This window comes from Mus caroli, chromosome 16, assembly GCF_900094665.2.
Source record: "Mus caroli chromosome 16, CAROLI_EIJ_v1.1, whole genome shotgun sequence".
In the NCBI taxonomy this organism is placed as follows: Eukaryota; Metazoa; Chordata; class Mammalia; order Rodentia; family Muridae; genus Mus; species Mus caroli.
The window spans coordinates 42,912,465-42,925,309 of record NC_034585.1 but is presented as its reverse complement, the minus strand read 5'-3'; the positions used below and the strand labels follow the sequence as shown (position 1 = coordinate 42,925,309).

The 12,845-nt window shown below is 40.7% G+C and overlaps 1 protein-coding gene across 6 annotated transcripts in view; it reads left to right on the top strand.

The window, feature by feature from the left end:
* Phldb2 (pleckstrin homology like domain family B member 2) overlaps positions 1–12,845 on the top strand; it is a 211,609-nt gene that overhangs the window by 188,389 nt on the left and 10,375 nt on the right. For 4 of the 6 annotated variants that reach the window (XM_021184542.2, XM_021184540.1, XM_029470305.1 and 1 more), the window contains 2 exons: positions 784–883; positions 8,461–8,665. In XM_021184542.2, coding sequence (XP_021040201.1) covers positions 784–883; positions 8,461–8,665 — 305 coding nt within the window. Of the gene's footprint in view, positions 1–783; positions 884–3,646; positions 3,662–4,887; positions 4,909–8,460; positions 8,666–12,845 lie in introns of all 6 variants that reach the window. The other 2 variants (XM_029470303.1, XM_029470304.1) reach the window with 1 other exon arrangement.

Sequence of the window (12,845 nt, the reverse complement as noted above, 5' to 3'; positions counted from 1 at the left end):
AGAGAGAGAGAGAGAGAGAGAGAGAGAGAGAGAGAGAGAGAGAGAGAGAGAGGAAGTTTTTAGTGGGCTACACTACTTTAGGCCCTTCTCTTATTCATAATTAGATTAACTATATTGTAATCTATTTTACAAGTTAGTGTTTTAAGTGGACTTGATTTACATGAAACATATAGAGAAAGCTATATAAAAAGAATAAGATCATGACGGTGCACACCTGGAATCCCGGCACTTGAGAAGCTGAAATAGGAGGGTGGGAATGAGTTTGAAGCCTACATAGCAAGACCCTATCTGAAAAAACAAATAAGCAAATGAACGAAGATGCTATTAAAAAATGGATGTTAGTGGGTTTCAGCATAGCTAGGGGTAGAGAGCAACCGGAGCATTTGTGCATGGGTAGCTTGCCCTGTGGTTTTGCATGGTATGCAGCACACATGACTATTTGTGCACCTGCTCTCCGCACCTTATGCATGGGGAGCTTCCTGTCACTCTCACAAGACTGTGGACAGTGTCTTTTCTCCATCCATCTTCTCTTTTGGAATTGTTGCTATCAGAGGAAGTGCTGCGATACTGAGATTGCAGCAGAGCTTCTTGGGAGAGATGGTGAGTAATTAGCTTTTGCCACTTGGCATCAAAAAAGAAATGAGACAGACATAAGACCAGGTTTCTCTCTCTACCCTTTGTCCTTAGATAGGACCTTTGAAAATAGGACCACAACCTTGTTGTTGAGTACATTTGATATGCAGTTTACCTTGCCTGAACTATTTCCTCCTGCCTCTCTCTCAGGCTCACCTCCCTCTGGGGCAGAGCAATAGCTGTGGCAGTGTGCTCCCTCACTCACTGGCGACCATGACCAAAGATTCTGAGTCTCGGAGGATGCTCAGAGGTATGTATCCTTTAATCTCAGGGTCTCCTGTTAAGCATGGGAATTCCCTAATGAGAGGCAATGAGAACAAAGTTGGAGGGAAGATCAGCCCATGTCCTAAATTTTACTGTTAGTATGTTTCCTTTGGGGAAAAGATGTAAGTGACATCATTCTTGTACCAAGGTAGCACCAGTCCCCTTATCGCTGTTACATTGTAACCATGCCTGTTACACTTTATAAATCCAGCCAAAAGGCCTTGAGAGATTACTAACTTTCCCATGTGGTTGATAGAAAGCAAAGAGAGACCACAGAGATGCTGAGAAATTCCCAGGGCACTTAGCCAAGATCACTAGACTTCCCTGTGGCTGACACACTATTTTAAGTGACCCCTGAGTGGACATCGTTAATGGGTCCAGAAGAAAATTTCTTTGAGCCTTTTGATTGTAAGCTTGACGCCCCCTACTGTGTATCTAGGTTTTAGGTGGACCTTGACTCTTGGTATGTTTTCTTTGAAAGAACATATTACATGTACAACAGGGTTATAAAATAGTCTTTAATGGAGACTGAAAGAAGTTACTACAATGTCATTTCAGAAGCAAAACTCTTAATGGAAATAAAGTTTCTAATGTTAGTACAGTAATTTACATCAACAACTTTGATTGACTTTAATTGTTCAGCATAGTTGTACTAGATACCAAGAAGGCAAATGAATGACGTGTTCTTTACTTTGAAATTCTTGCAGTCTAGTGAGGAAAAGCAGAGACACATAACAGATGATTTTAATAAAGTGTTGAACATATTTTATTCATGGAGGTCTGTCCAAGATGTAAAGGGAAAAGCTGATAGCCATTTGACCATCAAATGGATCCATGAATTGATAGATTGAAATTTTGCCCTTTTGAGAATTAAAATTAAATTATGATTAATAGTCCTCTCTGCTTAAAGCACTAGGGTATAATCACTGTGTGTATACAAATATGTGTATGTATCTACATATGCATGTGTGTATATATACATATGTACACATACTATATGTGTATATACATGTATTATATACATGTATGTTTATATTGATAATCTGTGTGTGACAATTAAATTATTTAGATGAAATTGAGGTTTTTCAAATAAATATTAGAAGTAACTTAAAGGATCAAACAGGGAGCAGATATTGGTTTTCATTTTATGGGTAATAAACAGCTGTATTTTTAGCACTAAGGAGGCAGAGGGAGGCAGGAGGATCACAAATTTGAGGTCAGCCTGAGCTGCACAGTGAGACATTGTCAAAAAAAAAAAAACAGAATTAATAAAGTGGGGCAAAGTGACATATGCTCTGCTCTGTATTTGGGAAGGGGGAGAGAAGGCAAGAGGGTTCAGGAGTTCAAGGCCAGTCTGAGCTAGATGACAAAGAAAGTTAAGGCAGGTTATAGCATTCATTTGAGGTGTATATTTGTAATATTTAAATAAAACACATTTGACTAGACTTCTCTGCTTTATTTATTATAATGTCTTAAGAAGATAAAAATATTTTTTAGTAGTTACAATAAGCATAGGTGTCTATTTTGGCTGTCACTTCTTTCTGTTAACTTGAAGGTCAGTTCTATTTATTCTTAAACAACTGTTTGGTAATATTAATAGGTTTCCTTTAAAATGTATATTCCTCTCCACTGGAAGGCGACCAAGCTTGGGTTGGCCATGCAGCTGAGACCTTTCTGCATATTTATGAACTTTCCATCCTGCATATTGATGAACTTTCTGAATTACAGTGATTTAGGGAAAGGTGGAACATTGAAGAAAGGAAAGAGGGAACCCAAATGACTATTCCCAGTACCCAAAGCATTTCCTTAAGCCAGAGAGCAAGGAGAGCTGAGCCTTTTACCAAGTGCACACATCCATGAAGCTGAGAGTTGCTAACAGTACCAGGCAGCAGTGTTCTTGGGGAATCTCTGGCTGATTTTTTTAATCTGCTTTCCCTTTAAATAACGGGAAACCTCGAGTTAGTGTTCTAAAGTGAACCTAAGCCAAGTCACTGAGGTCATATTATGGATGTGGACTCTGAGAAGTCTACAGTTTTGTCTTTGTGCTGTTACTCTCCATTGGCATGGCTTTGCACACTGAGAAGACTGTAGCTTCCGGCTTTGTCGAACTTAAGTAATGCTCTGCTTTATGGAGCTGCATGGAGCTCTGAAAAAACAAAACTGTTCCGTGTGCTGATCCAAGAGCTGTGTTCTGTGAACTCAGCCTGCTCCTCTCCCCAGAGGAATGGCCAGGGATGATATTTCTTCAAGCCACAGCAGATGGTAGTATTGGCAGGTTACACAGAGCCCATATGAGCATCTCACAGAGATCAGGAGGGCTGAACTGGGTATTTGTCTAGAATTGTTTCAGCAGCACTTGTTGATGTCATTAAAATAGCAAATGTGATGAAAATTGCAGTCCGGGCAAGTTTATGTCTAGTACATTTTTGTTATGACAAATGTCACAGACTCGTTTAACTTTTCTGTACACGATTAACTAAAGTGCACCATTTTTTTGCTGCTATTCATAATGGAAACGTCAAGGATGATGGTGTAAGTATGAGCCTTATTCAGTCAGCACTGTTTCCATAGCACTGACACTGGGAGCCACAGCACACTGGAAGGAGCTGGGTTCAGAGGCAAGAGCTGAGGACCTGGGCTCCGGACATTGCACTGGTCATGGCTTTTTTTTATACAGCTTGTCAACTGCCCTCTGAAAGCTTTAGAGTGAATGAAATCTTTATCCTTCTGTTTCTTTTGTTAAATGCAGGAAAGTCCAAGAAAGGTAATGACAACCTCCCTGTGTGGTGTTTTTGTTTCCAGCAAATATCTAAAGGTCATTGTCAAGTCATTCTTACGACCTGCTCTGATTTTAAAGTCTACAATGGTGCATTTTTAGTCGGATTGTTCCTTCTAACCAAAAGAGAAAAAAAAAAATACTGTACATTTTTTTTTTTAAGAAACACAATGCTCGTGGCAGCTGCTGCTCCTTCAAAGGCAGCTGCATGGCTCTTCTTGTTTGGGCTTTTATAACAAGTTCAGACCATGCCGGAAACACAGAGACTGTGACAGCATTGATTTGTGGGCTCAGGAGCCATGTAAAGAGAAAAGTGGGCAGAGCATGCAGGCTCAGTGCATAGCAGGATGTTTATAAGGCTAGGTAGACATAAATAAAACATACGACCGACTAGAAGGATTTAGGAAACTCCAATATATTTCTTTCACTTCTGCTCATTTGGTAAGGAAGTCTTTGGAGAGTTAAGAAAAGTATGAACACCTGCCTTGAATACACAGAAGGCTGTTGCTGTGCTTAAGCAGCAATGCATAGCATGAGAAAGAACTTGTTATAAAGTTTCCTGGGCTGTGCATCTAGTTATGTTCATGTGTCTGAGCATTGTGCCTGCATGTATTCTTGTGCACCACATGTATGCCTGGTACCCAAGGAGACCAGAAGAGGGCGTTATACCTACTGAGTCTGAAGTAACCAAAGGTTATGAGCAGCCTTGTGGGCTTTAGGAATAGAACCCAGGTCCTCTGGAAGAACAACCAGAGTCTTAACCACTGAGCCACCTCTCCAGCCCCTCGAATAGGAAATACTACCCTGAGTTCTTAGATATTATTTGCTACTGCCACTTGAATTTCTAAAAAAGTGATTTTATAGATCTAATCTTGGTTTTTATTAGTATTATCATTACTATTTTCTGTTTGACCAGCTTGTGTGTAAGGTACTTTTTCTTTTGTCTTGTAACAAATCTTTTGTTTTCTAACTATGCATGAATTGTGAGTCTTTTAAAGAATCTTTAGCTTTTCTTTCTCAGCTTAGATTGAATGAAAAGTGTGACCAACACTCATGTTCATCTGGTGTTATTACTAATATGTCAAACAATGCATGTTGGGCGGATACTTTCCTGTCCCCATGTCAGCCTTTCTGACCTTGTACCTTTCCCCTTTCTCTGCCTTTCTCTCCTCTCCTTTGACTTATCCGTTCTTCTGGCTGTGGACTGTCGTTAGGAAGAATGAATTCTTCAGCAGGTGAGCTGTGACGAGTGTATTATCAGAGTCTCAATCTGTTTTATCTTAAGCTCTAATTATAATCTTAAACCATCCTACCTTCCTTATTAAGGCATAGATTGCCATTAAAGATATATCACATATATATGAAATATGTTGGGAAAACTGTATATCTCATATGGCTAATTAACAAGAGAACTTGAGGCACCAATAAACCGGAATATATTGAAACTGGCATTAAAATTAGGAAAAATTACTGGGAGTTATACTCCATTCTAATGGCTTTCCTGGGCAAGGAACAGGGCTGACTCTGTTGTTTCCTGGTGCATCCTATGCTATGAAACAAGCCCAGACATGAGATCTTGCTTTGTAGACCTTAGAACTACTCCTTCACACAGTGCTAAGAGCTTCTATTTATCTTATGTCAGCTCTTTTCATTCCACTGAATGTTGTTCTTCTATATAATTAAAAAATAACAAACCCAAGTGGACTTGGGTTGAGAATGTCTCAAGTTTCCCAAGTTAGTTCCTTGGTTCAACCCCCAAAAGTAGACTCATTTCTGCTTCATTTGAGCACTCAGGGAGTTGGAGCTGGTAGATGAACAGTGAGTTTACTCAGTGGCAGTTCCGTGATGTCTTCACGGTCACTAAGCCAGGGTGTGCAGTGAACAGGACATCTCTGTCTCCCTCCTAGAGCCTCCCTGAGTGGACGCTCAGGTTTCCACTTCGAGGCTGCTCCACTGCGTGTTTTTACTCAGCAGTTTCTGAGACTGCCACCCACACTCTCTTAAGCTCTGCTCTGCTCTGGTCTTCCCTCTATAGGAAGTACTGATGCCTTCGGAAGGTCACATCTGGGATCAAATCCCCAAACCAGCTCACTCAGGTGCAATTCTAAGATTACAAGACAGAGATCTATGCCCTTATTTATTGACTCATTTCTTTCCTTTATCTTATAAAAAGAAAAAAAGTCTTATTGTGTATCCCAGGCTGACTTGAAACTCACAACAATCCTCCTGCCTCAGCCTCTCAAGTACCAGGATTACAGGTGCACACAGTACCATACCATGGGCACTCCCTTACTTACAACGGAAGGAAAGTTCTTTTTTAATTTGTTTGGCAGACAAAAGCCATCCCCAGGTTGACAGTCATAACAGACAACTCTTGCCAGTTGGCGGTGTTGGGTAGCTCAATGAGATGACTGTCCTGTTCACACTGGGAATGAAAATGCTGCTAAGAAAAGGGACACACAGTCCACAGGGTTTGTCCTTAAGCTGCTGGAGAACTTTACGGTCCTCGTTCTGAGTGGGAATGACCTAGAGAGGCCCTTGGTGCAGAGCAAAGCTCAGCAGATCTTGAGTTGTTCTGGGGAGCTGAGGTCCACAAGGCACAAAACACTTCACGCTATGGAGTAGCTGTTCCTTGTATGTATGTCTGAAGACTTTGAGCTTTTTAGCTCCCTGCCTCTGTCACTAGAAGGTATAAATTTATCTTCTTAGCCTGTGATATTTCTGAAGAAAACAAATCAAAACGCCAAGACTCTGGAAGAGTGGGAAAGCAAGCCATCCAGTTGTTTGAGAGCAGTGTGAGCTTCTCATCTTGCTGTCCCCAGTTGTTACTTCCTCCTCCTTGGGACTGCCTTTCTTCACTGAAGAGAGCTCCCTCTAGGAAGGGAGGAGAGAGGCTGGGACAGAAATCCCAGCCTAGGCTGTAATTCCTACATAGTCTCAATGACACAGATATCTTTCAAGGTTTTTTGTTTTGTTTCACAATGGGATAAGGACATGTCCTAAGTATAGCTGATAGCCAATGTGAAGGCGTTTCCTGCTTCAGCATTATCTAAAAGTCATAAAGAATTACTCATGTGTAGTCTTTTCAAATAATTTCTTTTGTCATTTTCCCCCTCTTTTCCTAATGAATATATGGAAATGATGTAAAAGGGACAATTAGTAATTCAAAAAGCCCAAGTGTAAAAGGTAAATACCCGAGTGATGGCTTTCTTGCCTTTCATTTCAAAGTGACATGAGCTGTACATTTGGAAGGCCTGGCTTTGTGTGACACTGTGTACATGGGTCAGTGCTGGAAAGGATGTTCTGTCTGGTCTCACAGTGTGCCTCTGTGTTTTGTGTCCTCCCCTAGTTCTGTGATGTGTGGCTTTACTGCATGCATATCTGCCATCTATAATGGCAGTCATGTGGGGGAAGCTCGTTTTCCTAGACATCCATTAGTCTGAATTGCACATTGTCACAATTCCAAAACCACACAAAATTCAAAGGGCCTGAAAATATGCCCGTTGCTCATAATTTCCTGGAGCCTTAGGGTAGACTACTTTGCTGAGGTATCACGGATGAGACAACTGCTTCTAAATAAATGTTAAGTCAGCAGCTATGGAAGCTGTTTGTTTGAAGGTTTTGTTGTTGTTTTGTTTTGTCTTTGACTTTGTCTCCTTTAGACCATTTGTTTTCCTTAATTAAAATCCTCATTGAAAGGTAGCTCTGTAGAAAAGATGACGTATTTAACTGGCCTACTGGTAAACTTTTGATAGGTCTTCGATTAACTCCCTGGGTTCATGGAAAGTAGATTTTTCTCTTTTCAGGAAAAATAAAGAAAGATTGTAAACTATGAAAATTGTTTTGATGAACTTGGGGTTTCCCACTTCCACCCCTGCTTCCTGTGCACATAGAACAGAGAACTAAAAGAAGACAGTATGGCTTTGAATGCTCAAAGGTAGCTAGAGCAATAAACAGGGCAAAGTGGTGACATCATACACCAACCATCAGGGTACAAGGAGGAGAAAGCATTCTTCATTTATGGTGCTTTTGATGCTATTGATACCCACGCTTTCAAATAGTTAGTGGCAGCAGTAAAGGGCTGACTGTTGAAGGGGAAAAAGGGCAATTTGCACCATGGCAAGGAGAAGGCCTAGCGATGGGAAGGATGGTTGACCCTGAATATTTTAATAAGAAACTGGCAGAGGAGACATTGGAGGAGGAGAAAGACAGAGACAAAGACTATTTAAAAAAAAAAAGACAAATGCAGCTTGCATCTGAACCAGATGAAACCATCACAGACACTATGAAATACACATTTCTCAACCCTTACCCCTGCCAAATCCACTGGCTGCTTTGTGGATGCTCCTGATATCGGAATGCTGTCAGAGTGGTGACTGCCCTGTAACACTGGCAAGGCACTGGGCATCATACTGCTCATACTGCCTTCATTTAAACCTATTTCTAGAAGATTCAGAGCCTTTAATTGTGCTTATGGCTCCTGGGGAATGTGCGTGAGTGTGTATGCGTGTCTTAAGTGTGCTGATGTAATACTCTCAGCTATGCTGAGCTGTAAGGATGAGATTTAAGAGGTGCCAAGTGATCCCACTAACAAACAAAATCCCTCACATGACCACTTCTTTCAAAGTCTTGCTCACACTGGGCACGACATTGTTTCTTTGATCTTCCCGACCTCAGAATATGTTTCGTGTGCAGATGTTTCTCATTGCTGTCTTGAGTCAGTAGATTTGTGAGATTCTGAGCTTGATAAATGAGATATATTTACATATTTATGACTTTCTCCTTAGGTTATAATCACCAACAGATGAGTGAAGGACAAAGACAGAAACCTGAATTTTACAGCCGCACAGCATCTGAGTCAAACGTCTACTTGAATAGTTTCCATTACCCAGATCGCAGCTACAAGGATCAGGCCTATGACACATTGAGCCTGGACAGCTCTGACAGCATGGAGACCAGCATATCTGCCTGTTCACCGGACAATATATCAAGGTAAGACTTGGTGAAAGCTACCTTCTGGTTTCAAATGTAAACTCATTAGTTTAAGACATAAGGTATATTATAACCCCAAATCTCCAATATAAAATCTATAAGGCAGAAGGGGACTGGGAATCATGGGGACCCTAGGAAATCATATCCTTTCAACATATCATATGTTTCATGCTGGCCATACATGATAAGGTCCACTTTCCTACTACAAGTTCTTTATGCTTGGTTTCTGATTTATACTGTGCTTCAAAACTCAAGTTACCTCTAATGGTAAAGCCCAATTTCCATTTCTGATTATTATTATTATTACTATTATTATTATAATGACAATGGTCTTCAAACACAGTCAGAATTTCAAAAGTTTTTTTGACCCTTTAACTTTGGTAGGAAGAAAGCATTAGTTATTCTGTATATTAAAATTTGTAGACGGACTTAGCCACTCACAATTGTCTTTATCTTTTGAGACTAGCAAAAGCACCACTAGGAACTCAGGAGCAAACACATCTACACTATAAATTAGCGGTGGTAGTTACCCCTTGCTGAAGCCTTGACCACAAACGCCCAACCACCCACTGGGTAAAGTGAGACCCAGATCCAGCCTTGCGGCCCCAGCCACATCTACCCCGCTTCTATCAGCATCCCAGGATGAGAACCCCAAGCTTACTGATAAAGTTGGTGTTCAACATCTTCTCACAGAAGGAGAACAGAGTCAGAGATTTGGAATTCAGTGAAAAGGCAAGAGTGAAAACAGAAGCCATTGTAAGTGGCTTCCAGAATATTCCCATACAAGGGAGTTGTAGAATTTAACCAGAGTGAGAATTTTGTAGATTTCTCCCTTGTTTTCTAAGGCTTAAGACATATTTTTTTTTTTAAATTTTGGGCCTAATGTTTAAAAATGTATACTCTGACTATATAGAGATACATATACATATACATTTATATATATTGTATATATGTGTGTGTTTCTATAGGTGTGTGTATGTTGTTATGCATGTATATGTATTGTGTTTTGATCACATTTACTCCACTAATCTTTTCGGGTTTCTTTTTGTAAGATTTATTTATTTATGTTATGTATGCACTGTTGCTCTCTTCATGCATACCAGAAGAGGGCATCAGATCCCAGATCGCAGATGGCTGTGACCCACCATGTGGTCACTGGGGATTGAACTCAGGACCTCTGGAAGAGCAGTAAATGCTCTTAACCACTGAGCCATCCCTCCAGCTCTCCATTAATCTTTTATCCAGCCAACTATCTCTGAACCCCTTTCATTTCTGTGCATCTAAGACCTTTTTTTTTTTTTTTTGACCCTTGTGTTTAGCAACAGTGTAAATAATGATGCTGAAATAGCAAAGCCACTGAGAGCTCCAGTTATTTTCTGGTTGTCCTAAAAATGATGTTTCAACAAAAAAGCGAAGGCGAATATGCCCACAACTCAGTAATTCTATCACTCTACAAGTGGCTTTCTGTGACATAATAAACCACAAAGCCAAGTTTGTGTCACTAGAATTTCAGGATGGAATTGCTTATTTAATAGACTTATAATTTGGGGATATTTTAATCCATAGTTTAAAAAGACTTCAGCACAGCAAAACAACAACGACAAAAATATTGCTTTAGTTCTTGCTTGTTCTCTGTACTAGTTTCAAGACAATCCTGAGGAAGGCATTTCTTCATGGCACATGTTCCACACATTCTGTGTTTCCTGTGTGCCTGGGCTTCATCATGGTATTTTGCAACATAAGAAGGCACACAAGTTTACGTTAGTATTAATATGCATTTAAAAAGTGTTCTCTCGGGCTGGTGAGATGGCTCAGTGGGTAAGAGCACCCGACTGCTCTTCCGAAGGTCCGAAGTTCAAATCCCAGCAACCACATGGTGGCTCACAACCACCCATAATGAGATCTGATGCCCTCTTCTGGTGTGTCTGAAGACAGCTATAGTGTACTTACATATAATAAATAAATAAATAAATCTTTAAAAAAAAGTGTTCTCTCTAGAATTGTATACTTTATTTTATGAGTATGAGTGTTTTGCCTGCTTGTATATCTGCACTGTGTGGGTGCCTGACACCTTGGGGGGGGCCCAAAGAGAGCATGAGGTATCCTAGATTCACTGACAGTGTACACACAGTTAATTACAGTTATAGGCAGGTGTCTCGTGGCTGCTGGAAACTGAACCCAGGTCCTCTGGAGAGACAAAGATGCACTGAACCACTGAGCCATCCCTCTAGGCCATAAAATACACTTTCTAAGGTGGTTAGTGGCACAGAAGTAGAACTCTTAATTGTCTTTTTCTCACTTCACACTCTGCCTTTTGTTCAAAAAAAAAATTTTTTTTTTCGGTTTCTCTGTATAGCCCCTGGCTGTCCTGGAACTCACTTTGTAGACCAGGCTGGCCTGGAACTCAGAAATCCACCTGCCTCTGCCTCCCAAGTGCTGGGATTAAAGGCATGCACCACCACGCCCGGCTCTTGTTCAAATTTTGACATTGGGAATAAATGCTTAGTGATATCTGACCATGAGCAGTCGTTACCCCCAATGGTCAGCACTGTAGGATCAGTCCTGGGCCACACAACTATGGTGGCTGTGCATAATGACTTACCTGGAATGACAAGTCTACCGTAATATTGTCATATAGAGACCTAAGGGACAGATGTGGCTCACCAGACACACACACAATGGAAAACTATGTGCAGTGATGGACGTGTTAATGAGCTTGGGTTTGGTAATCATTTTACAGTGTGCGTACATATCACACAGTATCACAATGTACACCACAAATATGCACAGATACATACTTGTTAAAGTTGAGAATGAAAAACAAGTTAACAAAGAAAAACACTAAATAATAAAAATCTAAATAAATGTAAAATGTGACAAGTTGGTTGGACGATGGTGAGTTTGTTTCTTCTGTGCATAGGTGTCTGTGTGCATGTGCACACCTGGGGTATGTGTGTGTGTGTGTGTGTGTGTGTGTGTGTGTGAGAGAGAGAGAGAGAGAGAGAGAGACAGAGAGACAGAGAGAGAGAGAGAGAGACAGAGAGAGAGACAGAGAGACAGAGAGAGACACAGAGAGAACAGAACCCACAGCTTCATGTACCCCAGGCAAGTGCTGTACCCCAAAATCCTATTATTTTAATTCAGGGGTTTTTACGACCTGTGATTTAGTTGAGACATAAGCTATACACATGTGATCATGGACAATAGCGTGGAATATGCATATAGTTGCATGCTGTTGTATGGCTGACAGCTATGTAATGTCCTCAGCTTTCTCAGTGGGTCAGTGGCATTTGTTCCCTTTCCATCTATGAAGTTGAATATTGTCAATAAAAGCAATAAAGACTTTGTGCATACAGTTAAAGGTTTTTCTCCCCCTGAATTCTTACTATGAAAAGAATACAACTTATGCTTTTGTATTTTGCCCAAAATCTAATGGAAAGAATAGAAAAAAAAAAAAAAGAAGAAAGAAAGAAAAAGAAAAAGATCCTTGATTGTTCTCTGTTTCTCCGGGAAACCTCCTGACTAGCAATTGGCCCCCACACACTGCAACCAGTTGTTAAGCTTTAAGATCCTCTTATCCCTTAGGCAGTTCCCTTTCTCACACCTGCTCCTTGTGGGACTGGCAGGTTTCAGATGAGCCATGTGTGCTGTGTTACTGGAGTCCTTCATCTCTTCAGAAGCACTCTTACTCCTAGACGTGAGCCATCTTAGGTTTGATTTTGCCAAAAAACAGTTGAGAAGGCTAAGTGTGGTGTCTCACACCTATAAATTCTAGCCTTTAAAGGCGGAGGTAGGAGGACAGTGAGTTCTAGGCCAGCGGGACAACTCTGTCTCAAAAGCGTTCATATAGGGCTGCGGACATAACTCAGTTCATAATGTACTTGCCACACTAGCGTTGAGATCTAAATTTAAACCCTAGAGCCAGTTTAAATAAATAATAAGTAGAAGGAAGGAAGGAAAGAAGGAAGGAAGGAAGGAAGGAAGGAAGGAAGGAAGGAAGGAAGGAAGGAAGGAAGGAAAGAAAAGAAGGAAGGAAGGAAGGAAGGAAGGAAGAAAGAAAGAAAGAAAGAAAGAAAGAAAGAAAGAAAGAGAGAGAGAGAGAAAAGAAAGAAAGAAAGAAAGAAAGAAGGAAAGAGAGAGAGAAGGAGAGAGAGAAAGAGAGAGAGAAAGAGAAAGAGAG